Here is a 26176-nt window from a genome sequence, read left to right as displayed (position 1 = left end):
AAACATATATCGCCCGGATATGGTCACTGTTATCAGACTAAAACGATATATTTTATTGGAAACCCACGATTACATAAATATCCACAGATGTATAAGGCAGTGTGCTACGGCATTATGAACACGGTGTACGGATACTTAACTCTGGGAAATTGTTAAATCGATGTATGAAGTCCACAAAATAGTTGGGGGTGGTTTGTATGATTTGGATTTTTAACGTAGCTTTAACAATTTTTCAGTCATATCGCTACGATGTCTGCAATGTGGCAGTGTATAGTGATGTCTTGCACTGGGGCATCATGCCGCAGACATGTAGCATGATGTCCCACCCAGTCACATTATTCTGACACCAGGCCAACCAGTCCTAACACTAACCTCTTAATGCTGAGCGCCAAGCGAGACAGCTGTTAGTACCATTTTTGTAAGTCTTTGGTTTGACTCGGTCGGGGATTGAACCCAGGACCTCCCGCATCCGAGGCGGACGGGGATGGTTTGTATGCTGATAATATATATTTTGCTAAATTATGCATTAAAGTTCAGTACAGATAGTTCGATATTTTAAACTTGGGACGATAGAAAAGAATTATCACACATGCATAGATTGCTAAATTCGTTTCTTTTTGTTTTGTGAGTCGTTTCAGGTTTGGAGTAAAAAATGTATTTTTGCGGCCTTTTCTTTCGTGAATGACAGTTGACTGAATTAAGTTGTAAAGGTGGACTGGATTAAATTTGAGTATTGCTTCTCTACTTTTTGATAAGACATAATTAACATCATGCATGATTGGTTGATCTATCAACAACAACTAATTATCATAATATGACAGATTTAACAGATGTCAAATGTTATCAAAAAGAAAATGTGTCAAAAATCTGTCTTGCGTCCTTTATGTCAATTGATATGACTTTGGAACTAACTAACAGGCGCTTTCAGCTCTCACTGAGTGTTTCTTGAAAGCAATTATATAACAGAGACAAACAAAACAAGAAATAACAGGCGCTTTCAGCTCTCACTGAGTCTTTCTCGACGGCAATTATATAACAGAGACAAACAAAACAAGAAATAAATACAAAAGAAAGAACTGAATTTACAAACGGTTAGATGACTATGCCAGATGGAAGTGTTGTTTAAAAACTGCTTATGTCAGTTGGAAGTGTTGTTTAAAAACTGCTTATGTCAGATGGGAGTGTTGTTTAAAAACTGTTTATGTCAGTTGGAAGTGTTTAAAAATTGCTTGTGTCAGCTGGAAGTGTTGTTTAAAAACTGCTTCCGTCAGATGGAAGTATTGCTTAAAAACTGCTTATGTCAGATGGAAGTGTTGTTTAAAAACTGCCTATGTCTCACCTAATTGGATTGAACGCCGATAACAAAATGGAGAGAGAGAGAGAGAGAGAGAGAGAGAGAGAGAGAGAGAGAAGAAATGCGTGTATATAGTCTTTCATAGTATGCAGCGCTAAAAATTGTTTCAATGATGAAAAGAAACAAGAATCAGTCTAAATAAAAGTGTAAACATTAATTTATTTTCTTATTTCGTCTATTTTCCTACTTGAAATTTGTTGGCCCCATAGTCTTATTAGTAAACATGTTATGTGCCCAGTTGAAACTCATTTCCTATTATACAAACTATAATCGCCAGGAAATACTCTAGTGAAATAACTCATATATGATGTTATCAACTCGGTATACTTAAGCTTGATATATTTGGCATGACAGTCAGATTTGTTGTAAATTACAACCTTTTGACAAAAAGATGGTCAGTTAATACTACTCCAACCGCTGCCCCCCCCCCCCCCCCCCCGCGCTTGATGAATCTATACCGCACTAGGTAGTTATTTATATGTACACTATGAATAGTGTCCCTTTCATTCGTTCGAGCCACGGAGAATTAACATTACAGGTATCAAGCTGGGTCATAAGAAGAGTTCTTTCCTTGCAGGGACCTGTCCAAACATCAAAAAATGTCCCTTACACCGGAGCAATGTGAGGAGTTTTGGACCTACGCTGACTCAAATAAAGATGGCAGTTTGACTATACACGAATTAAAAGCCGGTCTGCATACATTTTTAGCTGAGAAAAAAAAGGGAGGAGAAGTAAAATGCATACCTGACAGCGTCATCGTGGTAAGTTTCAAAATGTTCAGATAAGACGTGCAACATGATCATTCATTCACTGAGCCTCTTGTGTGTGTGTGTGTGTGTGTGTGTTCTTGTTTTTGCACAACCGCTGCAAGTATATTGTTGATAGCAATGCTTAACCTCTTTGGGGCAATTGTATTTATCCCTCTTTTGGGCAATTGTATTTAACCTTCATTTGATACCTGTCTCAGGTGCACTATCTTCCACTGATTGAAATCCTTTCTAGTTTTCTTTTCTTCAGGCTTCCTCATTCCACGCCTACGTATATCTATTAAATACACTCCTACTTCTGTATTTTCATTTGCATGCCACTTTTAGCTTATGTTGACAGAAAAGTCACGCATCCATTTACCACACGGGGTGGGTGTGGCGGCAGGTTCTTACAATGGTTGGGGGCTTATGGATGTACAGATGCACCCTGAAAGCAGTCTTTTAACTGCCGATTTTGTATGTGTAATAATAACTATATTAGGCTAAGTATTAGACGGTTTAGACAAGGGGTCTAAAACATGTGTCCCGCGGACTGAATGTGGTCCGTGGAGTTATTTCCTGCGGCCATCAACAACACCCGGAAATTTTAAAATAAATAATTGTGCATTTTTTTTTTTATATAACAGTCAGTCAGTTTTGATTATATAAAAACATGATTGTTACATTGTATATTTTTTCTGTCTTCCATCATTTCACTGACTACCTTTTATATGAGACGCTTTCGCTGTATGAAAAGATTTCAGTGATGGGTCCCACGAGCCAATATATTCGTCTAATAGGAACCTCGTGGTGCTTTGGGTTTGAGAGCCCATGTTTCAGATCTATTTATCGTTTATTTGAACACCTAAAATTTTATTCATGGCACGCTGGAGAAGGCTCCAATTGTGGAGTGGGGCATGGCACGTGCCACCTGTCTCAGCATTTCGCCCCTAATCTCAGCCCTTCGCCCTTAATCTGGCCCTAGTTTACCAATGTTATAATTATATCCATACCTTTAGTACTAACTTAACTGTTCTACCGGCGTCAAAGGTTTTTGGTCTAAGCAGTAAAGATTTTAATTTATGTTTCTGTCTTCATTTCTCTCGACATCTTACCATATGCCTCTTTATGTTTCTGTCGACTTGTTCTCTCTGTCTCTATGTTTCATCTTAGCATTTATCTCTTCTCCCCAACTCTCTTTCGCTGTGTTTGATGTCTGTCTTTTCGCCTGTGCATCAACTCATTCGTCTACCCGTTTGTTTTCTATAAGTATCTGCCACAATCTTTATCTCGCCGATCTGTATTTACACCTGACTGCCTGTCTGTCCATGGCGTTTTCTACCTCTTCATCGGTCTGCCTGGCTCCCACATTTCATTAAACTTTTCAAATGAATTCGTCAGAACTAGGTTGATGACATGTGACAACAATACCTGCTTACATTACTGTGAAATATGAGAATTGTCCTGCCTGGTATATATATATACGGACCAGTGATCTGTATACATTTATTTCATGCATGAATAATCCTTTCACTGGTTTCTGTGTCAAAAGGCTTTCCAAACCACCAAAATAAAATGTGTTGCAGAGAGTTTATAAAGAATTGAATGCGAGAAAATAATGCTTGCCCAATATGTATCATAATTTCGCACAATTTTTTTTGTATGTGCCTCAGGCATAAACAGATCTTTTTTCTTTAAATGTATTGCACATAAAGCCAATCAAAATATTATGCGTGTTTCCGGGTGGCCGATCGTTCATTTCTCATTGCCGACACTTTCTTAAAAGGTTAAAAAATAATAAAAAGAAAATAAATTAAAAAATAAATCACATTTAATATATATTGTTTTATATATATAAATAAACCTGCCTACCCTAATTTTAAAACCTGTGCAAACTGAATCACACATTTTTCTGTTTGGACTAAAAGCAGGTCAGGTAGTTTTGACAAGAATTTTATGTGAAAGCTGTTACTGAAGTCTGGTTGAGCAAGGAACGTGTTATTGGTACCAAATGTTTCTATAGGACTCGTCCATTAAGATCTGTACATAATGGCTGGCGTATGCAACAATATGGTACAGATAACCTGACATGCAAAACAAACAAGCATCATATCAATAGATGCATTCTTCGCACATCTCTAATTGTATGTGTCAACGTTAAAAACATGGCATTGTTCGAAGGAAATATTTCATGTTCCATGCCCCTGTATCTTTGCAAGCCACGGGCGACAGCGGTGCGGACTGTCTCACGTCACTTGCAACGATGATGCCTCAAGCGAAAAGATGTCAGCTGAGGGCACGTTCACCACATGTACGCTTATATATAAGTTGGTATCGAGCACAACTTTACCATAGATTGTTGAATGTCAACCATATCTGCCATGAAGATTTATCTGAATGAGATGGATTATAGCAGTTCCACATAATTCGGCGGTGTTCTACAGCGTTCCATGGCAATCCACAGCGTTCCACATGAATGACTTACTAACACTGGTTTTCTATTCTTCGAACTTTGGGATCTGCAATAAAACTTTTCTAAATATTTTTGGATATAAACCAAATTTAGGATGTAACTTTATGTTGACACACCTTGAATTAGTTTGATTTATATCATCCACATCATCATATACAATAGTCCCCGAATGATGTCATCAGCAGCCATATATGTGGTATGCTGGTAGACTTACCATTGAGTTTATATGGTGTTTGGAAGTTGAAATCAATTCATTAAATCTCAAGATGCTGGTACAAAAAAATACATGCATAAACAGATCACAAACCAGGCTTTCTGTAGTATCTATATTTTTAATTTATAGGTTGATTTTGCTTCGGTGTGTCTTGTTCAAAATGGTCGATTTTGGTGGCCGCATGTAGGAGAAACTAACTGCCAGGTTGCTCGTCGTCGAGATACACCGGGCAGAATATATCGTCTGCTAGTGATCTTATCGGGAAGTATCTGTTGTCCTGACTTTGGTTTCCACGCCATTTCTTAACCATGGATAGATTTCAAGAAAACTTGGCATGCAGTTTTCATACTGATTGGACATAATAGAGATTGATTTATCAAGTATGTAGGCTTTAATCGTATTTCTCTTGGAAATAATTCAGGAAATCTACTTTCCAAAAAGAAACGTGGAGCTCTGGTCCTTATTATTGATGTTGTACATCACGTATTCTACGTGTCCCTGTAGGTTTGGTTTGTTACATATACAACATGACATTTCCGTGCCAGAATCAATCTCTTATGTCAAGAAGCAGTGTTATTTCCGATTTTCTTTACAGTAAAACAAGTACAACACGCACTCTTATATTACCAGAAGTTTTTTTCTATTGTATGTAAAAATATATCAGAATACGGGCTGACATACATAACCTGCAGGTTTTCGTAAAGAATAATAAAAGACCAAAATCTGTGTTGGATTCTTTTAATTATATACATTGAATAAAAAAGTATGATGTGGTGAATCATCTTTTCTATTTACCATTGAGAGGCTAAACTGTCTGAAGTTCCATCCACGTACTCCGATTGATAACAGGACATACTGCAACAGAGCCGTTTCAACCAAACTGCTCAATTTAAATTTAGTTTCCTCACCTTTAACCCTTCCACGATGACACCATGTGCTCTCTTTGTTAAATGTTTACTGGTGTGGTCCCTCTCAGACTTGCATCATAGAAGGGATCCCCAGAGTGCCGTAAATTAAAGGATTGTATGTGTTTTTGTTTTCCCCCCCCATCGTGTAACTTTTGTTTGTATTACATTTATTACAATTTCGATTTAATTAATTTTGATCTAGGGTTTATACACCGCCCTACTCTAGTGTTTAGAATCTCATTGACTCTGGCTGGTCTTGGTGTTTTAATACAAAGAGTGATCCTTGCCAGGGATCAGTGTTGTCCGGTGTTTGCTTTATGTGTGTGCTATTTGTTTTGTCAATTATCCTTTTGCTGTTGTTTTTTTTTTTTTGTATGGATTGGTTATTAGAGATCAAATTCTTGAAGTTATTACTTAATTAATGGTTCCTTTATGGCTCAGGAAATTCGGCGGTGACACTTGTGATCTCTTTGTGTCAGTACCGTGCCTCTCGGTCTTTTGGAACCTATAATATAATTTTAGTGTATCTGCTTGTGTAGGAGGAAAGAAAGAAAGGATTGAAATAGACATTTGCATGTTAAGCGTGTGCATGTTGTGTGTATTTATACCTCGTATTGTTTACTAGTTTGTTCCCCGTGTTCCTGGTAATGTTCTTGCTGACCTTGCTGTCGGGGAGATCCGGTACGACCCGTACTACCACACGTGAGTCACGTAGCTTAGGCGTCGTACCGTCATATGTTCATTAGTCAGCAAGGACAAATCCCTGTCCCTTGCATGTGTAATTGTTGCTCTAAGTAATGTGTTAATTTATACGAGGTATTTGTTATAGATAGTTTGTTAGTTAAGTACAAGGACCTCTTCAAGGTATACTATTATCTAAATTGGTTTGAAGGTGGATATTATTTGATTTTAAAGTCTTCCCGTGCTATCTTCATTATGGACTTAAAATAATTTATTAATTCATTATAAATCTTCATGTCATTAATATTATTTTTAAATAGAAATTGCTTATCTTCTAGTATACCGTATTTTTAAAGAAAATATTCTTTAACTCCTGTCTTTCTATATTTATTTTAGGACATCTGAGTATTAAGTGATCCTTTGAATCCACATGATTGCCGCATAATCTACAATGCGGTATAACACTTATAATATGCCTCTTAAAGACAGCCTCGCCTGTCAGCCACTTATCGTGCAGGTTTGGTATATATAGGAAGAGCCGACTTTGTATGGAAGCTTGTCTTATACCTGCCCAATTTTTCCATATAGCCGGCCAGTTTAAATTTGGATTGCGAAATTCTATATCTTGTTTCTCCTGGGAGGCCATATCATTTAATATAGCATAAGTGTTCTTCAAAGCCGTGCAATGGATTCCGTAAATGTGAAATTCTTCCGGAAGCTTTGACTCGTGTAGCTCTAATCCGTTCTACGAAGCGAATTAGACGCAGCATCACAGGTCTAATCCGTTCTACGAAGCGAATTAGACGCAGCATCACATGTCTAATCCGTTCTACGAAGCGAATTAGACGCAGCATCACAGGTCTCAACCGTCAATGAAGCGAATTAGACGCAGCATCACATGTCTAATCCGTCTACGAAGCGAATTAGACGCAGCATCACAGGTCTCAACCGTCAATGAAGCTAATTAGACGCAGCATCACAGGTCTCAAACGTCAATGAAGCACGTTTCGCCGAGGTTATGATGATTTGGAAGAGCGTGCAGGAAGGAAGTTTTTGACGGTTTTGAAAATTCAGATACTGTGGATGCTGCTGCTAGTTTTGACCCAAATGATGCAGAATAAAATTACTTTTTTAGACATTGACTGCATCGTGTACTGTTTATTGTACGGCAGTGCGTAGGATGGATATCTTTAAGTTTCAGTATCATATTTATTAACAGTTATTAGCTTTACAGTAAGTAATGTTATAACTTTTATTTGGTGCTATAGAAGTTCACAAATTCTAATTAACACAAGTTTTATAACTCATTTCTTAACAGTATTGGCATTGCTATACTGCGCGATGCACGTTTATATTATAAAATTCTATCTAGGTCAGTCTAAGATTTTAGTAAACGCAACAACAATGCCGCTCTTCATAAATTAGTAAGTTATTTAAATAAAGATGCGGAATGAATGTTTGATCTTGTTTCTTGTTATTACATCGTCTTTAAACTTCGACACATTTAATTTAAAGTTCAACTGAACTGAAAAGCAACTACATAATCAACATTAGATTCATTTACTTTTTCGAACTTGGTGCATTGCTTGAAATAGGAAACGAGTCTTCTAAACTATTACTACAACGTGGTAATACGAATTAAAATCGAATTGCATAACACGCGGGCACATATAACCCGTAACAGGGGGAGGGGGAAGTTCATGGTAGGGAAAAACTTGGATAACCCGAGTGCTACATTCGATGATTTACTGTAACTTGTTATCAGTTGTAGAGCTTCGACATTAACGAATTATTTGTGTAAAATACAATGCAGTAAAATGCTATGTACGTCGAAGAAGTAAAAGTGGAATTTGAATTGAGATGCTTAAATTGTACAATTTACAGGACATTTTCACCGATCTAGACAAGGACGGAAGCAAGAGCATCTCGAAGAAAGAGTTCCTGCAAGAAATGATGCTGCCACATCGAAGGTATATATATATATATATATATATATATATATATATATATATATATATATATATATATATATATATATATATGTGTGTGTGTGTGTGTGTGTGTGTGTGTGTGTGATGGACTTTTAACTGTAAGATTAGAAATCAAATTTTCTTAGATTTTCTTAACGCCAACAGCTCAGTAGTTTCCTTTATTTTCCTACACGTACACGGTGTGTAGTAATATTTTTATATGCTAGGAAATTTCACAACTGAGCAAATCATACAGTTACATGAGCCTGATTTGGCGTCCATGTTTTCCCTATTTTCTATGACCTCAAGATATGAGTCGCTGTGGAAGGGTTGTTAAACGCTAATTGCCTAATAACCACACAATAAAAAATTCAGATTTCACACCTGCATGTTGTTTTATTTATTTCACATTTGTACGACTTGATAATAAGCCTTTCCAAGCCGTATTTTGTACCTTGCGCTGTGCAGTACAACCCATGACCCAAGCATCGAGTACAAAGAATTATTCCTATCTGAAATTACTAAACCTGCATAACCTAAAATATCCAGAGAATTCCTTGTGTTAAGAAACCAGTATGTTCTGCAACTAATTCATGCTGCTATACAGTCTCGTAAATGCTGTACAGCGTGACGTCTGCTCGTAGAAACTGGCTTATTACCCGGGTTGAGAAATGTCTTCCCAACTCGTACTCGAAATGATTTCCATTTCGCATTGGAGTAATTGGATAAATCTGTACTCGGCCGCCAGCGTATATCTGCCCTCTTCACGTCGCCTCCACCACCACCCCTCCACGCGCCAACAAAGCGCACTAACAAGAATCACACGCTGGGGAACGAAGCTCCTGAATGTCTGTTACATTCAAAACATTTTCCCGTGTGTGGCCGAGACTGCTTTCGATTCTGCCCACGGTAAATTGTCGTACGTCGTTAAGAAAATATTGCCGCAACATTATTGTGTTACAGCTGTCGCAATGATTGTTATGTCGTTGTTTTAGCGTCATGACAAATTCCACATCAAGATCAAACTGGCATCATTTTGTTTTGGTGTCATCCCGCGCATAATTTGTCATTTTGTCTTCGCTGCTTTGATAATTCCTGGTGACCTCGTTGTTGTTTGTAACGCTGTGGTCAACTCCAACACGTAGATAACCCTGTGCAACTGAGATATTTTTGTTGCTCTAGACACAGCCAGATAAACTAAATTTGACCATTCTGTGCGATCATCGACAATCAGGATAACAGTGTTTGATATTGTTAATCCCCGAAACGAATGGATTGTTATCGCATATCCCAGAGTCCAGCACGATGGGTTTAACGACAACGCCTGTTGTACAGCCTCCACTGGAACCTCGACGATATCATCAAGAACGAGTTGTTTGTCTCCGGCAAACTCTATTTGCTGCCGGAATGTCAACGAATATATTTAGTCGACGTGTATCTGTTGGTCACTAACATAGCAGGACTTGTTGAGTTGGAAATTTTTCCTTGTGAAGCTCGAATAATTTACGCTGACCACGTACATTTTTCCTCGATACAACTAGTAGATCATTAGGGTGTCAAAAGTTCCAGAAATCAGACATTGTGGAGTCTGTCACGTTTGCTCATCCATGTGCATAAGTCGTGTATAAACTAAGGTATTAGTACAAACCATGTTTAATGTCTGAACATAGCCGCGGACTAGAGTTAATCTCGAACGCAATGTACCGTGACCAGAGAGAAGATCCGGCATCTTCAATCAGCACAGGCGTTAGATCGAGCAACTTCACACCTAGGTGTTACAGCTTTGTCCTAAGATCAGAAGAACCGCAAGGGACTGGGGCGTGTTCTAAGTTAGTCCCCATGTAGACATACAGCGAGAAGGATATTGTCCGCTAAAATTGATTGAATCGAATCAAAGAGACATCCAATCGGATTTGAGACGGAGGGTGTGATAACAATTTTTATCAGAATTATCGGAAGATTGATGAGCAAAATATGGTTACTCCGAGAGAGCCACTCGTAATTTGGTGGTAAAACTTAGAGAGGTTATTCTAAGGAAAGACAAGGCTTCGTAAAGGCCAGAAGCATTTTGGGTAACAGAACTTCCGGTTCAATTAAGTCCCGAGTCTCTAAAAAGGGGAAACGGAAGTGCGACTAGCAGAACAGTCGGAGTCGAGAAGTCTAGTCAAGAGAGAGTCGAGGAGGAGGAGGAGGAAAAGGAGTCGATAAGGAGATAGAGAGAAGCAGGAGGAGTATCGAGGAGTCGGTGGAGAGAAGGTATTTGGAGAAAGCCGGGACGAAAAGGAGAAGGAATAGGAGGAATAGGAGAGAAGAATACACATATGAGTAGAATAAAAGGACGGGTGGAAAGCTATCTCACACTACAAATCAAATGATGCAAAAGGCTATCAGAGGGTCGAGGGGAAGGAGAGTACTTGGGAAATTTTAACCATTTGGTTATTGAACTTTCATTAAATTGTTATTAGTTGAATTTCACTTTTTTTGTATATTCAATCATTTAACAGTCTGCATTGCTGACTGGGGCTCGCTTCTCTACATCTATCTTTGACTAATTTAACTTCCAACCAAAATGGAGCTTGGGTGTGAGTTCTATAATAATTTAAATTAATATTGGAAGCACCCCACCCCACACCTACCACAGTGATGGCATAACAACCCGTCACGCCACAAAGTCACTGCAATAAATTGCATTATGAATTTGTACTTGTGTCAAGATTATTAATAATCGCTACCGCTCGTTTGTCATTCGTGCTTCATTATAAATTTAAGAAACTAAGATTCAGCATGGAAAGCACTCAAAATCTCCAATATTTCGTTTCGCACTTAGCGATTCACGGGGTGGGAGGGTGTGTTTACGTACAATGAGAAAGAAAATTCGCACTCAGCAATCCAACAATCGAACATTATAAATTACTCAATATTTAAGACATATCCAACGTCAGTTAGATTGATCACTGGCACCTCGTTGGGTAATAAAAATGTGTCTGCCGCTATTTTTGGGTGTCTACCTCTCCCTTTTTGCTGCTACCACACACTATAACTTCTTGGAGAGCCCCGAGTGGTCTAAAGCGCTCACCATTACAGATCACTGCCATCTCACCTCTGACTGCGTGGGTTTGAGTATAGGGCTCGACCAATGTGGGAATGCTTGCCAGTAGTTTCTTATGGGTCGGTTCTTTCCGGGGTTTTCCATTTATACTGGCCGCCATGTATAGTTTATCTTGTGCTGAAAAATGGCCTTAAACCCTACAACAACAACAATCATGCACGTAGATAAAAAGGGAATTACAGTTGTGTAATATACCCATGGTGTATGCTATTTGTATTAGCGTTTGCATGTATTTCTTTGTTTGGTTTTAATGATTATTCGTTCATCGTGGGGAGTCCAACGTCAGTCAGTCTGGTTGCTGACACCTCATTTTGCTATTTGTTTAGGTCAGAATTACAGAATTGGTGACTCTGTGAGTCTCATATAAATTCAGGTCATTCACGAGAATTTTGTTTATTTGTTTCTTGTTCATTGAAGCGTCTGATTTCACAATGGACGGTTTATTGATAAAATTGACTTGGACACCAGGTCTGACAACTTCTTTTGCCTCTCCTTACCTTATTATATCCCTCCCTAAGAGAGTAACAAACAATGGAGTATTGCAATAATTGGAGAGAGAGAGAGAGAGAGAGAGAGAGAGAGAGAAGCCTAGCGACAGCATAAATAATCGGAATTAATTATTGAAATCGTGTCCGGTATCATTTATATATTTGCATGCATGTTGTAAAATTCAATATTGTTCATTTGTATCGAGCTTTCCCCGTAGCAGCAAATCTAACCTAACAATCAGAGATGACACTGAGGGTAATTTGTCTTATGAACCAGGTTCGATCGTGACTGTATTTGGGACAGAATATGAAGAAATGTAGGTTGGTTTCTGTTCCACTGCAGTAGCAAAAAGAGGTGTCAAGAATCTGAACACGATAAAGATGCGTCTTAATGTGATTACATAGCGACGCATTGCAGGATTGTATGATAAATATACGTCTTTAATGTGATTACACAGCAACGTATTGTATGATTGTACTATAAAGATACGTCTTTAATGTGATTACATAGCGACATATTGTATGATAAAGATACGCCTTTAATGTGATTACACAGCAACGCATTGTAGGATTGTATGATAAAGATACGGCTTTTATTGTGATTACACAGTGACGCATAGTAGGATTATATGATAAAGATACGCCTTCAATGTGATTACATAGCAACGCATTGTAGGATTGTATGATAAAGATACGCCTTTAATGTGATTATACAGCAACCCATTGTAGGATTGTATGATAAAGATACGTCTTTAATGTGATTACATAGCGAAGCATTGTAGGATTGTATGATATCTAAGGCTTTCAAGGGCGATTGTTTATTTTTCCTAGTACTATTTGGATCTAATTTTGTCAGAATTTGAACGATACGCATCAATCTAATACATATATTAAAACACATTGTATATCTTAGGTATTGTTCGAAGTACTTTAATTCCCTTCATATTAGTGTATAACTGATGTGTGATATATGTGTTGTTTACAGCTTGGCCTTACTTCAGATGTACACCTTTAAAAAAAAACTGCTAGCTCCGCTTGGTCATTTTCACTTCCTGGACTTCAGAGGCGAATTATAAAAGAGAGCAAATACCTTCTTTTTACATTATATATATATATATATATATATATATATATATATATATATATATATATATATATATATATATATATATATATATATATATATATATATGGTAATTCAATCATTGCACTTTCAGATATAGATGGTAATTAAGTCATTGCATTTTCAGAAGCAGATATTGTCTAGTATGGCAACATTTATTTTCCCTATATTAATAATTGCTAAAGATAGTGTATTTTACACCAATTCAAGCTAAGCAGTCATTTTAGTCGGCTGTGTGCTTAGATTATGTACAGTTACCATAAGTACAATATCCGAGGAACTTTCAGCCACAGTACATGAGAACAACATAAATATATACGAATATTCTCTCCATTGCGTGTGTTGCAAATTTAAACAACTTCACCTTATACCTACCACTCTCTCCGAAGTTCATATCTGTAGAATCCTCCTTGAGTGTGTCTTCTGTCAGTTCCAAATTTAAAGGAACCGTTAACCTTTTTCTATCGATATCACATCTCCACCAATGTATATCCTTGTATGCATGGCCGAGGAACCGTTTAACATATTCGGATGCATTTTATTGTGTACATTGTCTTGAACTCAAAATGCGCATTTTATGGGTTTCGTCTTGTTAACTTTATTTTGCACAGAGTTATAGCACCTGACAGTTGCTTCATACGTTCACATGGGATGTATCGTAGCTCTAAAACCAATCAAAATATTCTGCTACAATTTCCTATGAATATTGCCTGATAAATTCTCATGTCCGTTATAGGTATTCTATGCGTATCATTTGTTTCCGGATGATAACTTCACTAATATTTGCTGTATTTAGCTAAAATAGTAGGAGGTGGCTTTAGATTGATGAGACCTTGAGTGTACTTTGTTTCCAGCCTTCCATAACATTTATGGGAGTTATGGCCCTTATTGCGGCCTCATGACTCTGGATAACTTTAGTAACCATGATAGCATTTTAACCAGATTTGAATGTAGCTTTATAATGACAAGCCTTTACATGGATTTAGTTTCAAATATTCCACACTATCATTCAGAAGGGTTATTGACCCTAATTGCTCAGTTTCCTAACCTTGATTTTCAGCCAAAGTTACTGTGCAATTTTATTTTGGAACCTTTGGATGAGTGGAATTCCAGTGCTGGGAGGCTGAGTCATATCAAATGGTACTAACAGCTGCCTCGCTTGGCGCTCAGCATTAAGAGGTTAGTACTATGACTTGTCCGCCTGGTGTCAGGATAATGTGAATGGGTGGGACACCATGCTACATGTCTTCGGCATGATGCCCCAGTGCTAGACATCACTATAAACTGTCATACTACAGACATCGTAGCGATATGATGACAAAATTGTAAAAGCTACGTTAAAAATCCAAACCACACACACACAGACATCTCCTGACTGTTCATCTCCGAACTTTCATATTCCAACTAGTATTTAAGGCTCCTCAGAGCAAATTTGAGAGGTGTTGGGGGCGATGCACCCATTGATGCTATCTCCAAATCTTCTTCTTCTTCTTCAACTTCTTCTTCTTCTTATTATTATTATTATTATTATTGTTGTTGTTATTATTATTATTATTATTATTATTATTATTATTATAGAGAGACCTTAAAGGCAGAATTCATGAAGCTGTGCAATCCGGTCACCAGGAAGATGGGTCGGGATGAAGTGGCTAAAATGTGCCAGACAACAAAGACCTACAATAATGAGGATGTTGAGAAGATTCTGCAAGCGGCCGACATAAATGGTGATGGACAAATCGATCTAGACGAATTTCTGGTGGCCTGTTTTTAGTTTGCCTGAAATATATTTTTCCATTAGATATGGAATCATGCTTTCTGACATTTTGTAAATACGTGATTCTGCTATCTCATTAGTAGTGAAGTATTCAGTGTGATCAAAGAATATTTTTCACCTGTATTCTGTGCAAGAAATGAGTCATATATAAATATTATCTCTCATCTTTAACAAGAATGAACAATGCACAGTAAAATTTTGGTATGGCTAGTAAAAGCTCAGTATGGAATGGTCAGAGATGACATATTTCTTATTTTACTGCCATTTTTACAAAGACAAATAATTACATGTATTTTGTGGTAGGTGTATCTATTATAAGATGATGTAAAATTAAACAATTCGAGTCAAAATAATTATTAGTGTTTATGGTTGGTACTGTAAATCACGCCTGGGTCTATACTATTTTTCTCTCTTTTGATGAACATGACAAGGGTTAAACAGGAAAATACATCATTTAGGCTGTGAAGGTTTTTCATTTAGTGATTTGACATGGATAACTAATAACTCTGGGACAAGGGTTACTTCCCTTTCCTCTGACCAGAAGTCTACTTGATCATAGAGATTTCTTCGTAATATTCCAGTAAGCAGCCTCGCCAAAGTATAATCAAGCCATGTTCAGTGTTTAATGAATATATCTTCAAACTGAATACAGCTTTTACACTGTATTTTTTTAACCAACAAAATAAACAAACTCTAGTAGCCCAGTACAAAGAGCTCTACATCCATGTACTAAGGTAGCCCTGTATTAAGAGTTTCATACGAGTTTCTATAGCAGTCCTGTACAAAGTGTTCTATATACACCTACTATAGCAGTCCGGTACAAAGTGTTCTATATACACCTACTATAGCAATCCGGTACAAAGTGTTCTATATACACCTACTATAGCAGCCAGGTACAAAGTGTTCTATATACACGTACTATATATAGTAACCAGGTACAAAGTGTTCTATATACACCTACTATAGCAGTCCGGTACAAAGTGTTCTATATACACATACTATAGCAGTCCGGTACAAAGTGTTCTATATACACATACTATAGCAGTCCGGTACAAAGTGTTCTATATACACCTACTATAGCAATCCGGTACAAAGTGTTCTATATACACGTACTATAGCAGCCAGGTACAAAGTGTTCTATATACACGTACTATATATAGTAACCAGGTACAAAGTGTTCTATATACACGTACTATATTAGCCAGATACAAAGTGTTATATATACACGTACTATAGTAGCCAGGTACAAAGTGTTCTATATACACGTACTATTGTAGCCAAGTACAAAGTGTTCTATATACACGTACTATAGTAGCCATGTACAAAGTGTCCTATATACACGTACTATAGTAGCCATGTACAAAGTGTCCTATATACCTGTACTATAGTCACAGCCAGGTACAAAATGTTATATATACATATACATTAGCCAGGTACAAAGTGTTCTGTATACACGTACTATATAGTAGCCAGGTACAAAGTGTTCTATATACACATACTATACATAGTAGCCAGGTACAAAGTGTTCTGTATACACGTACTATAGTAGCCAGGTACAAAGTGTTCTATATACATGTATTATAGTAGCCAGGTACAAAGTGTTCTATATACACGAACTCTAGTAGCCAGGTACAGATAGTTCCATATAGATGTGCTTGTCAAGTTAAGCTTGTGGATTGCATGATACTCGGTCTTGTATTAAACCTGTTTTCTTGTTTGCAATTTTCACACCTTAAACATTTTAATCTTTTAAATGACATCCTTTACCTTAAACTTTTTTTTCACCTTTTAAATGACATGCCTTACCTTAGACTTTTCCTCTTTGTAAATGACATGCTTTACTTCAGACTTTTTCAACCTTTAAATGACATGAATTACATCAGGCGTTTGCACCTCTTAAATGACATGCTCTGCGTTAGACTTTTTGACTTTTTAAATGGCTTGTTTTATCGTAGACTTTTTAACTTTTTAAATGACATGATTTACCTTAGAAATTTTCACCTATTAAATGATATACTTTACTTTAGACTCTTTCTGTTATTAAAAGAAATAACTTACCTTAGTCTTTTTGTTCTTTTTTAAAAAAAAAAAAACACGTTACTTTACCGTTGACTTTTCGCTTTTCATATCATATGCATTACCTTAGGCTTTTTCACGTCTTAACGACACTCCTTACCTTATCTTTCACCTTTTAATTATTATGCCCAACTTCGACTTTTTCACCCTTTAAATGACATGCCTTACCTTAGATCTATTCACCTTTTCAATGGCATGTCTTACCTCAGACGTTTTTACTTCTTAAAAGAAATACATTACCGTAAACTTGTTCGCTTCCTCAAAGAAATATCCTACCTTAGACTTTTTTTAAAATCTTGAAATGCATGCCCTACCGTATACATTTTCACCTCTTAAATGCCACGCCATATCTATGGCTTCGTCACTTTTATATGACATGACTCACTTTAGGCTTTTTCACTTCCTAAAAGAAAATACCTTAATTTAGACTTTTTTACCTTTTAAATAACATACCTTACCTTTACGTTTTTGCCTGTTAAATGACATACATTGCATTAGACATTTTAACCTCTTAAATGACACGCCTTACCTTAGACTTTTTTCTGTTTATTTAAAAAATTAAATAATTGTCTTTTTATTTTATTCAAATAGATGCCAAATACTCATTGATTCAATAAATATATGTTTTGCGTCTTTTCCTTCCACTTTTTAGAAACTTTTAATTTTTATTTTCTATTATCTATATATATTCAACATTTACTGTAATTTGCCAGCAGTATCTTTTTTCGGTTGGACTTCTGGGGAAATTTTATTTTGTAAGGTTTTTTTTTGCAATAATAATTTCTTTCGATTTCATTAATTTTCCATTATGTATTTGTAACACATTGAATTATTATAAGTTTAAATAAAGGATAGTATTTCAGTCATTGATAATTGTTAATTTCCCATGCTATGAACTTAAACTGGTCCGCATATCAACCTATCCATCCGCCTATTTGTCTGCCTGTCTGTCCTTCTGTATGTATGACTGACTGAGTCATTGGATATAAATAACCCCAAAATTTACCAAGAGGTAAAAGCCATCTTTCACTAGATTAATACAAAATCACGTGACAGCAGTTACCTAACATAGTCCATACTCATATAAAATTAAGCTAAGCTTTATTTGTGGCGCAAACCGAATCCCCTTCTGATCATATTTGCTAATGCTATCCACACATATTGGTAAGATTGTTTATCTATCTCTACCTAAATATCCATCTATATGTATGTTGTCTATCTGTGTAACCATATATCCATCAGCATGTCAGTGAAACGGTGCAATCCGGACAAGGACACATTTCATTTGATATGTAGAAAATATGATTTATTTCCCTTAGTTTTATTCTCGCATACTTCCTTTAATATGCAATAAGGTCTCCAAGGATGCGCTTCCAGAAAATTGCATTGTACAATGTCCTACTACATCTATGCATCGTTTGGCTAACATTAAACACAGTGCCGTATAATCCAAGTAAATTTTCAATAACTGCAGACAAAAATCTATAGCAATTGTTTATGGAGAATGTTAATTCCTTGCAATAATGACGTGTATAATGTGTTAACATGGATTTAAAAATAATTATCTGTTTAAAATCGCCTTACATTAAATTGCAAACATACACTAGAAGAAAACATACTGAATAATAGTGTTTTCATGTCGAACAAAAGAAATACCTGTGTGTCAACTGAAATATTCTTAAATGCGCAAAACTTACAGTATTTTTTCTCTAATCTCTGAGTAAGGTCCATCCCCTTCTCTCTCTCTCTCTCTCTCTCTCTCTCTCACATCCCATAATTGCAGTACAGTAGCAGTAAGAAATTTTCTGTGAGAAAACTAGTTGTATCATCCTCTTCATAGCCATAGAGGAATTAACATTACCCCTTAGGTTTACGTGCTGGGGGACACTTGAGACCAAATGGGAATTAACATTAGGTCAAAGGTTTGCATGTGGGGGACACTTGAGAGCCAAACGGGATTTTTAGCTAACTCGTATGTTTACACACGGGGACAATTGAGAGCCAGACGGAAAATTAACATTAGCCGATAGGTTTACATGATACACAAACTTTCACACAACATACAAATATGCTATCACACACAAGAGTAGGAAGTGTTTTTAGACACACCACTATACTCTCGCACATGCAAATATACTATCAAAGGAGAATCAGAATAGGGGGTTTAAAGTTTGCTTGTCAACAACATCAACATGCACAAACATACAAAATGTATACTATTTGGAAATAGGAATAATATCACTCTTTTTTAGAGATCTGTGTTGTCTTGAAAGGGTCGTTAGGATTTTTCGTCACCAGTTGTCCTTTGTGATCACTGCAAATTCAGGAATCTACAAATCGAAAACTAAGATCAGTAGTATCTTTGAACCAGTTTTATTTGTTCTCCTCCTCTGGCATCCAGTCTGGAAGACCCATTCAGCAAAATAAATCCTGGATCTTCATCCAGTTCTGGTTCAGGTCTTGAAATTGCCGCCTCTCCTTCTCCCGCTCTTTTACCCTTCTCTCCTCTGCCCAAGCTGCTTTGATTTTCTCGTCTTCTCCCTGAACTAGTCTGTGACGAACTGTTTAGAAAGTCTCAGAGATGATACCCGTCTTCATGTAGCTAGTCGATGGTGTGTGATAGGACTCCAGTTCTTCTTCCCGATCCAGGACGTGCTGTACTTGCTCCATCAAGCTGATAGTCTCGAGCAGATTACCTACTTTACAGTGTCTTGTCTTGTCTTAGATATAAGTCGCGTGCATCCTTTTGTTAGATTGTTGGACTGGAATCGAAGTGGATTGTGCAATGTACTAACGAGGGTAGATGATTCAATGTATGTCCACATCTTGTGACGAGAACAGATGAAGCGAATGAAATGAATCGTGGTTATTTATAGTGGAAAAGCGGATTGAAACAGATTGAGTTTTTTCACCAATACTAACACGCGTTACAAAATTCAGCCACAGTACGGAGTCTGTCTTTCAATCTGAAGAGAGCCTCGTGTGACGTCACATTCGCTATATAGGTGCCTTAGCATCCGTGCTCAGTGAATTAATGCGACAAAGTTTTAAAACATGACGGAAACTAAGAAGACGATGAATTGGGGTACACCGGCCGTGGAAACGAGAAGCGATGGCATAGCAGTGGCTACCAAAGTGAACACAGTTCTACATCCAGAAGAGACCGATTTTAATTGGGATTTAGTGGATTCTCTCTCTTCTTGTTCTGGTACCAGCACGTTCACCACCTTCTCCTTCCTTACCACACGTCTAGGGTTTTTAAAAGAGACAGAAAAAAGAATTGGAGAGTTTTTTACAGCAGCAGAAGAGAAGTATAACAAGCTTTTCTCCTTAAACAGCAACAGCAACATCAAGAAGAAGAGGCAAGAAGAAGGAAATGACCGGAAGAAAAAGCTGCAACAGAGAAGAAACAAGGTCTCGGAGAGAAGGAGGACAGTGAAAGTCAAACGGTAACGGTATTTTGGCAGAATTAAGAAGTCTGAAACAAATGTATCCGACTTCTTTAATATGACCCAAGAGAAAAAGGCCTTCCCGAACCAAGCAACCCAACCCTGTTGCTACGCCTGAGATACACACCCTAGTGAATTCTACCCAATCATCATCGACAGGAGCAAGTCCAGAAGTAGGCCTTGGCTGTGGCAAATGCTTAAAGCAGTTAAAGCTGATTACGTCCGTTCCTGAGCTTGTTTTTTCAAAAAACAAACACCCAACGGTCCTTGTCAGGGCCACCCACTTCTATCGAAAAGAGATAGTATTCATTTCGCCAAAATCAATTAAAACTCAAAATCCATTTTGCCCATGATGTGCGTGTGTGAGTGCGTGAGTGTGAGTCCATATTCAAAAAAATCAAGACCAAGAGACACTAACATCTTCTATCTTGTCTATTCTACTACATTTTACAATCCAGTTCCCAACACACTTTAACAAGTTCGCATACTTCTGTCTTTTTTCCACTCTCCTTTATTGAATTTCTTTACTTGCACAGGTTTTTCCTCCGTCTTCTTTTTCCGTTCGTCTCGTCTTCTTTTCTTCTCTTTTCTCTTTCTGGACCTGTATGGGTTCTTCCTTTTGGGAAGAAACCTTTTCTTTCTGTTCTGAACCCCTCCCTCCCTCTCTTCCTCTTGCTACTGTTGTTTTATAGGGCATTCTGAAGACCAATGTCCTTTCTCTTGACAATGATAACAGGTATCTTGACTTCTGTCTCTTCTGACACCTGTCTTGCAATTCCGACCGTCTGGACACTCTGTAGTCCAATGCCCTTTCTTCTTACAGATGTAGCAAGTATCTTGACTTATCTCGAAAGGAGGGGAAGTAGTCCGTCGACTTGTCTGAAGAAAACTTTCGTATGACACCTCGCAAAGCTCTATTCAGTAGTTCAATCTGTGTGGGCTCTTCCATCTTTCTGGTCGGTTTGAAGTGAACTGAATACTGGAAGGGAATACACTAGTCAAACATGGATATAGGGACCCATAGCTTTTAAAATGTAATCATTGGACATTTTGCAGTCAAGATGAAACGATCGCATCATTTCGTGGAGACAGGAGAATAAAGTAAGAGGCAGAAACGTGATTTATCGCGTCGTACAGTAGCTGAAGTCTTGGTTGAAATTCATGCAAGTGATTTTGAAGATGACGTGAGTGAGCCAGAATCCAGACCCAGAAAGTCTACACCCAACCAAAGTTCACCAGTATCACTCGAAAAGTACTACCACATTCGAGACACGGAAAAGTGCTCCTCTAGAAAATTTAGAACTAAGGCTTACACGTACACGGTGAAGTTTAAAGATTTCAAGTCCGAAATACCGTTGGAGAAAGCAGAGGGGGTTATCACTGAGCGTGGGATTCTTTGTTAACCACACTGAAACGACAAAGTGAAGTCAAAGAAGACGATCGCTTGAGACGTTCCATTCATCACGACAGTTTCAAGTTCCCCGTTTGGATCGCGTTTAGCAACCCGGCAGGACTTACACCTTCCAAAGTCATCGAAAAGGTTCAACACGTGCAACAATCCAACGACAAGTTTCACATCATCAAGGAAAAGCGACACTGTTCATGACCCACGTTTCTCTTCCCTAAGGGATAGGATGCATAAAGGTGTCATTGGTGGACAAAATTCGCAGCACCAAAAAGAGTCTCGTCCGAATTAACAACCCTCAAGACAAGATTGTTTAGCCCGTGCCATGGTCGTAGAACGAACGTATGAGAAAAAGAACGACACGGTAGAATGGAAAAGAGCCTGGGAGAACATTCGAAAACCGGACCGAGATAAACAATGAAGAGAAGCAGAACTCGTTACAACTAAGGGAGATCTCCAAAGACACATCCTGTGGCATTCCTGAAATGCAAAAATTGCAAGATATCCCGGCTCCACGCTACACCTTGAAAGTGCACCCTCAAGAAGTGCGCGGACCTCTATTGTTTCGAGGCGAAACTTTCACAGACGGAAATTTCATTCAAGTCTATCATCACAATGAACATTTTGATGCCATCACCAGTATCACTGTATTCCTGGGATACGGTTATTATTGTGAGAAATGTGACTATGGCTATAACAATCGAGAGCAATACAAGCATTGTGGATCGAAGTGATCAGGATGTTTGACCTCTCAACAAGAACGAGTGCATTGCCCAGCTTGAGAGCACATTTTATTCTGCCCTACCTGTTACCAACAACATCTGGTTCACCGCAGAAAAGTGCATGCCAACTCCTGAGATTGTGCCCTACATGTGGACAAGGCATATGTAGCAGCAGTGCCAGGTTGCACGTTTGTCGAGGAAAGAAACGACGTCACATTTGTCGCTAAGTTGTGAACTTGGAACACAAATTCATCATTTAAAAATACCATTCCAAACTTCAAGAGGAAGATGATGACCAGAAGAAAAGGAATTTCATCTTTTTCCATTTCCAATGCATGAAAGAGACCGGCAATCACATTCCTAATTTCCGTGTAGCTCATCAAGCGTGCCAGAGGTGCATCAAAGAGCCTCTCTTTAGTCATTGCCCTCACAGCAGCATGATTCCTGGATGATGTGAAAAATCTTTCGGGGACCGAACAAGCTAGCCGATTTCATCCAATGGATCTTAGACCCCATCGACGAGACGTGGAGCCAAGAGGGCATCGAACATTACGGAGATTGTCATCACCATGCCACGATGATGGCTCACAATTTCTCGGGATATGATGGACAGTTTCTTTTGAGATACTATACCGACCAAAGTACAGAACGTCCTAAAGTGACTTTGAACGGAGCCAAATTCATTTCCATGCAAGTGGGACAAGTGCAGTTTAAAGATTCGATGATTTACTTGGCAATGCCTTTTAGCCGAATGCCTGAAACGTTTGGAATGACAGAAATGACTAAAGGTTATTTCCGCACTTTTGTTTAATACCTAAGCAAATTAACACGCCGTTCTACCCAATTTGCTGAAGCTCACTATTACGACCCCTACAACACGCGCATAGAACAAGGAGAAGCTTTCTACGCTTGGTACCAGACTAACGCCTCAGACCCTTTCGACTTTCAGAAAGAAATGTTAAAGTATTGTCGTTCCGACGTGGACATTTTACGGAGTTGCTGTGAAAAATTTCGAGAATTGTTCTTGGAGCACGGAGGGATCGATCCTTTGAAAGAAGTCTGCAACATTGCCAGAGCGTGTTCCTTAGTATACCGCCAACGATTAATGCCCGAAAACACCCTGGCTGTCATAAGTCCTCAAACGACGAACTTTGTCAAACGTCAATATTCGGTCAAAGCCTTACGCTGGCTACATTACTTGTGCGAAAAGGAAGACATATGGATCCAATATGTTCGCAACTGAGGAGGCGAAAAGACCATCGGAACGTAATTCTGTGGATGGCTAGGACATAGAAATCCCACAAATCGTTTACGATCTTAACGGATGCTTATTTCACGAATGTCCCCTCTGCTATGTGAGAAAGCTTGCCAGTAGCTTCTCGTGGGTCGTTGGTTCTTTCCAGGGTTTTCTCGGGTTCTTCCTCCACCAGCAATACTGGCCGCCATGTATAGCCCATTGTGCTGAAAAATGGCATTAAACCCCACAACAACTACCCTCAACGTGACACCAAAATTCAGTTTTTACAATGAACCATGGAAGACTTCTACCACGACACTTGTCAGCGGGGCTTGAAGTTAGAACAGCAAGGATGCCAAGTGATGCAAATGTGGGAACACGATTACAATCACCGTTTGAAAACGTATCCGGAGTTTAAACTTATAGTTGAAAGTGAGAAGTTGGTGGACCCTCTGAACCCGCTGGACAGTTTGTACGGAGGACGGACGAATGCCACCTGTTTGCTGTACCACGCCGACGAGAGAAAGAAGAAGAAATCAGATATGTGGACGTATGTTTGCTATACCCTTACGTTTTGCAAATACTGTCGCTTTCACGCAGGTCATCCGCAATTGCTGACGGAACACATCGACCTGGACAGCATTCAACAATACGAAGGATTCATCAAGTGCAAAGTCTTGCCTCCCACGGACTTTTACCATCCAGTTTAAGCTCACCATTGCCTAGGAAAACTGATGTTTCTCTTGTGTCGTACTTGTGTCGGAACGTGCAATCAAGACCAATCTTGTCAGCACACCCAGGAAGAACGCGCCTTTACGGGAACGTGGGTCAGCGTATAATTCTTTAAAGCTCCGGACCTGGGATACCAATTGTTAAAAGTGTATGAAATTTACCACTTTCCTGAGAGAGATACATAATGCAAAGTTGACGAGACAAAGAAAGGCATTTTTGCAGACTACATTGGTGCTTTTATGAAACTGAAACAAGAAGCCAGCGGCTATCCTGCCTGGTGCCTCTCTCCCGAAGACCAAAATACAATCAATGAGAAATAATGGGAGCATGAAGGCATCGCTTTAGACCACATTGAGAAAAACGAAGGAAGGCGGTCATTTGCCAAAGTGTTGTTAAATTGATGGTGTAGTAAAATGGTACAACGATCTGGTTTACCTAAGATGGAGTATTTGACAGAACCTTCCCGCTACTTCCAGATGATTCACGACAAAACCAAATACATGAAAGACGTGGACGTCGTTCGTGAGGCCTTTATCTTAGTCAATTACTGGACTTTGTAGAAGTTGATGAATTTGGAAATGTCATCATTGCGGCTTACGTGACAGCCCATGCTCAATACGTTTAAACAGACTTCATTCATGTTCGGTGATTCTCAAGTGGAGTGCGATGCTGTGATTTGCGATTGCATAGACGACGTACACTGTGACCTCAGAGATTTAGTGTCACATCATGGGAACTTTGCTATGACTACTAACACTACACCTACCATGGAATATTATGCTGTACTTGTCAAACCTAACGGTTGCGAAAGCGATGCCACTCGTAATCATGGCCTCTTTACTGGTTTTCATAGTGGATGTCATCCTCCTCGCTTATTGCCTCTACCACCCTAAGGATGCCATCCAAAGATGAGCAAACTCCTGTGGGTTTCACCGTACCCTCATCGAAATGAGCCTGTGAAAAAAGAATATTTGTACCTGTGCGTTTGCCTAAATACTGAAACTTTGAAAGTCGATTCCAAACCTTCCAAGGAAGATGGCCTAAATATCTAGGAGGACTGACCCCCGAAGAATTAGCCAGAGCCAGATTTATCTACTTGGGCGAAGGGGATAAAGTTAAGTGCTTCACTTGCGGTGTGTCACGCCACGAGTGGAAGCAAAACATTCGGCTTACCCGGAATATGCTCGATAGTCTCCAAATTGTCACTACCTACCTTTAGTGGGACGACCTCAGTAATCTCTGGATGGATACTTTGCAAGAGAACATTGCTATTTTCCAAAGTAAACGAAGACTGATTTCGGGAGGACACTACTTCAGTCACAATATAAATGAGACTATTGGCCACGACACAGCAATTCCTGATTCTTGAAGGACACTAAATGAATACTTTACAAGAGATCATTCATGGTTTGCCTGTGGAGTTGAGAGAAGGCGTTTACCGAGAGCTGGTCAAAATACAAGTGAAACGCAAAGAACTATTGTATCCGTTACGTCACCGATGTTTAAATCACTGGTACCTGAATGCTATAAGAGGACTTATTCAGATGAAAATGTTCTAGTGATCAGACATTGTTCAACTGGACGTGGGAGAGATGGACTGGTTTGTGGTTTGTTGTGACTGATTATTTTTAGTACAAGGTAGACATACTGCAACGAATTCTAGAAGAAGAGTTAGAGGGGTACCAAAATCTTTTACACAATGTAAACTTAGTTCA

The 26176-nt window shown here is 38.5% G+C and overlaps 1 protein-coding gene across 6 annotated transcripts in view; it reads left to right on the top strand.

Annotated features, from left to right (window-relative positions):
- The window catches only part of LOC149776743 (uncharacterized), a 65703-nt gene extending 48806 nt beyond the window's left edge, over window positions 1-16897 (top strand). Inside the window, exons 8-12 of one of the 6 annotated variants that reach the window (XR_016416101.1) lie at window positions 1932-2115; window positions 8261-8346; window positions 14645-16083; window positions 16314-16355; window positions 16432-16897. Coding sequence is in view for 1 of the 6 variants with exons in the window: in XM_089941278.1 (XP_089797404.1) it covers window positions 1932-2115; window positions 8261-8346; window positions 14645-14837 (463 nt within the window). In the remaining 5 variants the exon portion in view is untranslated. Of the gene's footprint in view, window positions 1-1931; window positions 2116-8260; window positions 8347-14644 lie in introns of all 6 variants that reach the window. The other 5 variants (XR_016416097.1, XR_016416098.1, XR_016416100.1 and 2 more) reach the window with 5 other exon arrangements.
- The last annotated feature ends 9279 nt before the right edge of the window (window positions 16898-26176 follow it).

Source organism: Sinohyriopsis cumingii, chromosome 18 (genome assembly GCF_028554795.1).
Source record: "Sinohyriopsis cumingii isolate HCF-2022 chromosome 18, ASM2855479v2, whole genome shotgun sequence".
In the NCBI taxonomy this organism is placed as follows: domain Eukaryota; kingdom Metazoa; phylum Mollusca; class Bivalvia; order Unionida; family Unionidae; genus Sinohyriopsis; species Sinohyriopsis cumingii.
Note: the sequence above shows the minus strand (reverse complement) of the source record. Positions and strands in the feature narration are given on the sequence as shown.